Source organism: Octodon degus, unplaced genomic scaffold, assembly GCF_000260255.1.
Source record: "Octodon degus isolate 3935 unplaced genomic scaffold, OctDeg1.0 scaffold00071, whole genome shotgun sequence".
Classification (NCBI taxonomy): domain Eukaryota; kingdom Metazoa; phylum Chordata; class Mammalia; order Rodentia; family Octodontidae; genus Octodon; species Octodon degus.
In genome coordinates, this window is record NW_004524647.1 from 3,505,426 (window position 1) to 3,509,208 (window position 3,783).

The 3,783-nt window shown below is 41.3% G+C and overlaps 1 protein-coding gene across 3 annotated transcripts in view; it reads right to left on the reverse strand.

Annotated features, from left to right (window-relative positions):
* The window catches only part of Mlh1 (mutL homolog 1), an 81,307-nt gene that overhangs the window by 46,730 nt on the left and 30,794 nt on the right, over window positions 1–3,783 (reverse strand). For all 3 annotated transcript variants that reach the window (XM_023719779.1, XM_023719780.1, XM_004635249.2), the window contains exon 11: window positions 1,722–1,875. In XM_023719779.1, coding sequence (XP_023575547.1) covers window positions 1,722–1,875 — 154 coding nt within the window. The remainder of the gene's footprint in view (window positions 1–1,721; window positions 1,876–3,783) is intronic.

Consider the following 3,783-nt stretch of genomic DNA (forward strand, 5'->3'; position numbering starts at 1 on the left):
AAAAAAAAAAAACCAATACAATTGATTCAAAGCAAGATGACAGGAAATTAAGTTAATATAATGCATATTGCTATCTTCAAAGTAGTTGCTCAGATTACCAGATACAGGCAAGCAAAATTGATCAAACAATATCAGCTCTGTTACTTTCAATGAGCAACAGACATTAGTAGTACAATTATCTTAGCTATCGTGTGTGTATCCACACACATATATATATATTTCTTACCTTCCTTTTTATTTTTTTGAAGATTTATTTATGTTATTTGGTACAGGGTCTTATATGCAGCTCAGACTCAGCAATCCTCCTGTCTCAGCCTCCCCAGCACTGGGATTACAGGCATGTGCCACCACATCTGGTTTCAGCAGTCAGCTGGGCTAGTAGCACAGTATGCAGTATTGGAAATCATACCCAGGACCTTGTGCTTGCCAAGCAGGCACTTAGACCACTGAGCTATTTTCCTGTCAGTCCTTATTTCTTTTCTTCTTTCACCTAACCCAGTTGTTCTTTCCTTTTGAACAATTTCTTTCCCTTTCAAAATATCTATTGTACCTTTTGGATCTTACTTTTTTTTTTATTTTTTTTTTATTTTTTTTATTTTAAGGAAGGGCCTACAGGGTGTTCAGGGTCTTGCTACTAGATCAGACTCATAGTGATCTGCCTGTTTACAGCCTCCCAAGAGCTGGCATTACAGGCACACGCCACCATGCCCAGTCTCAATCACCATCTCAGCGTGCCCCAGGGGCAGGGCTGGCACAGCAGGGGTGGGGATCGAAAGCCCAGCCCCTGCACCTGCTTGCAGGTGCTTTAATCCGCTGAGTTTTTTGGCTGGCCTTCTTTTTTTTTTTTGCAGTACTGGAGATTGAACTCAGGACCATGTGCTTGCCAGGGAAGCACTTATTCTACTGAACTATCTCCCCAGCCCCCTTTTTTTGGGCCCTTCTTACTGACTCTTTTAGTTTCTTACACTAGGGAGATGATACAATGTTCCCACATGCAGATCTGATGGAGATGGTCTTTAGTTGCATTCATTTACCTATAAAAGCCTCGAGTTTACCTTTTAAATTTTTTTTTTTATTTGTGTGTGTGTGTGTGTGTGTGTGTGTGGCCAGCTCAGCCCACCAGGGGACGGGGCTGGCTGGCATGTGGTGCTGGGGGGATTGAATTGTGGTCCCTGTGCTTTGCTAAGCTTGTTCGAGTAGGTGCTTTAGACCACTGAGCCATCTCACCAGCCCCAAGTTTACCTTTTTTATAGCTAATACTCCATATATAAAAATACCATATTTTTTATCCATTCTTTAGTTGATGGGCATTTGGGTTGTTTCCAAGATTTACCTATGACAAAATTACTTTCTATAGCTTTCCAGGGCTTGGACCCTACAACTCTTCCCTGTGTAGGATGAAGCAGCGTTCTCCTCGACATATGTAATGGAAATGAAGGCAACACAGGTGCTGCCTATTCTATTTTCAGATAGCTTGTTGCCCTAGGAAGACAGCCCAAGGTCTCAGATGGAGGCAGGGAAGAAGACAAATCAGACCAAGGACAGTAACACTTTCACAGTTAGGCTCAAAGAAGTAAATGCTGCTGAAAGACAACCATCAAAATACTACATATGATGGATGAAAGTTCTAAAGCAAAGGGCAGCAGTCTGGGCTCTCACACCTCACAGAACACAGTTCAAAGTGGCAAAGCAAGCCCAGAGCCAGCGGGGACGCACCCTACCTGAGTGAAGTACATCCTGGAGGAGTTGGCGCCCAGGAGCTTGCTATCAATATGCTGCTGCACCCGCTCCAAGATGCTCTCCTCATGGAGAAAGTGAACTTCATGTTTTGTGGGGTGCACATTGACATCCACATTCTGGGGGCTGATTTCTAAACTGGCAGGAAAAAATAAGAGCAAGTGAGTGGAACTCCCCTCAAATTGTGGAGCATGGAGGGAGGTCCACCTATAGCACACACTGTGGCCAAGATGACATGGGGAGGCCACATGAGAGCGGTCAAAACCTCACAGGTGCGTCTTACCTGCTGTCTGCTCTGTCACTTAAGAACTGTAGTTTTGGTAAGTTACACCATCTTTCTTTGCTTATTTCTTCTTTTTCTTTGAGACAGGATCTCACTACGCAATTCAGGCTGGCCTTAAACTCAATTTGTAGCCCAGACTGGTCTCAAACTTGCAAAATCCTCTTGCCTCAGCCTCCTGAGTGCTGGGATTACCAGCACCACCACGCCTGGCTATTTCTTCATTTTTAAGATGAGTATAACAGCATTAGCTATCTCAAAAGCTTCTGGTGGTTATTAAACTTATTAAAAGCAATCTGTATGTACCTTATACATTTATGGTAGTTACTAGCATTCTCAAATTAGTAAAACCTTACTATGCCTGTGGCCTCAGGCAACTATCTTAGCTTCTCTGGATTTTTCTCATCTGTAAAAGCAAGATAACCACTAATCTTCCCCTTATTTACTTTTCAGTATTATGAGGATCAAAATAAGAATGGATGGAAGTCCTCTGAAATCCATCCTCTGATGCTTTTCTCTGATAATGGAGCTTTGTACGGCAAGGTTTTATCAGTACAGCATGACAGAAGGACAATGGAGGCAAAGTGGGGTTTGTGCCAAGTGTGGCCTATGTGGTCCCTCTGTGAGCAGCTCTCCCCAGCAACTCCTCAGCGTGGTAGCTGGGGAGCATCCTACTGACTTCTCCTCTGTGCAGTGCCTGCAGCTCCTCACCAAGGTTCATCTCAGCCCAGGAAAGGCAGAAGGAGGAAGCAAAGGGACTTTATTTCAGCACAGGAGTAATGGCTGTTCTCTACACTTACATGCCTTGTCACTTCACCACTTACCATCCAATCTCCTTTTACTCTAACCCCATTTGTACTTCTCTTTTCTTATTACTTTTCTTTCCAGTTATGTGGTTTCTATCCTCTATTTAGGCCCTAATAATACAGAGGTGAAACAAAGTGATAACTTGATTTAGTAAAGGAATACACAAGGGAGTTAACAAATCTACATTTAAACTAAAAACTGCTTTTAATTATTTTACCCTTCCTCTGCAAATGCTAATTTATGATTGCTAAATTATTTAAGTGAACCACTGCGCCATCAAATATAGCTATGCTACATGAAGAATCTCCATAAAGCAAGACTCATGCATAAAAGGGAAACCTGTCTTCTCAGCTTGACCCAGAAAGACTGCTCGGAGCTTCCTGAGCATGTGTTCACACGGCCACAAGCTGTCCATCCCTTCCTGAAGGCGTTACTCACTTTCCCATCATCAACACAGCAAAGGCTTTAAGGTTCTGCTAAGTTGGTGAATAAATGACAAAAAACTGCTTTTTACCTGAGAGAAGGGACAGAACATCCCTTTGCCAATAATATATAAAATTCACTAATCTTGGTGCTCAGCTACCAACAAGCTCTTCTTTTTTTTTGAGATTTTATACATTGTAAATATTAAATCTCTGTCTGAAGAACAGCTGGAAACTTTTTGGTGTTCTTTAGGTTTGTTTTTTACTGTTTCTTTTTTTTAAATTGTACTGAGAAATAAATATGAATGAGACAGTTTTGAAGCTGATTAATAGGACAGTTTTGATAATCAATACAATGTACACTGTTATCTTCTTAGTGGTTATCCATAGTACAAGAAGCAGACAGGATATCCTGTCCAAACACTAATAGTACACCTCTTTCTTCTCTTTGAATTAAGTGAAAGTAGCTGTATAGCTATCCTATTTTGTATATATAAATACAAAATGATCTTTCCTTTGTATCTTTTTTTTTTTTTT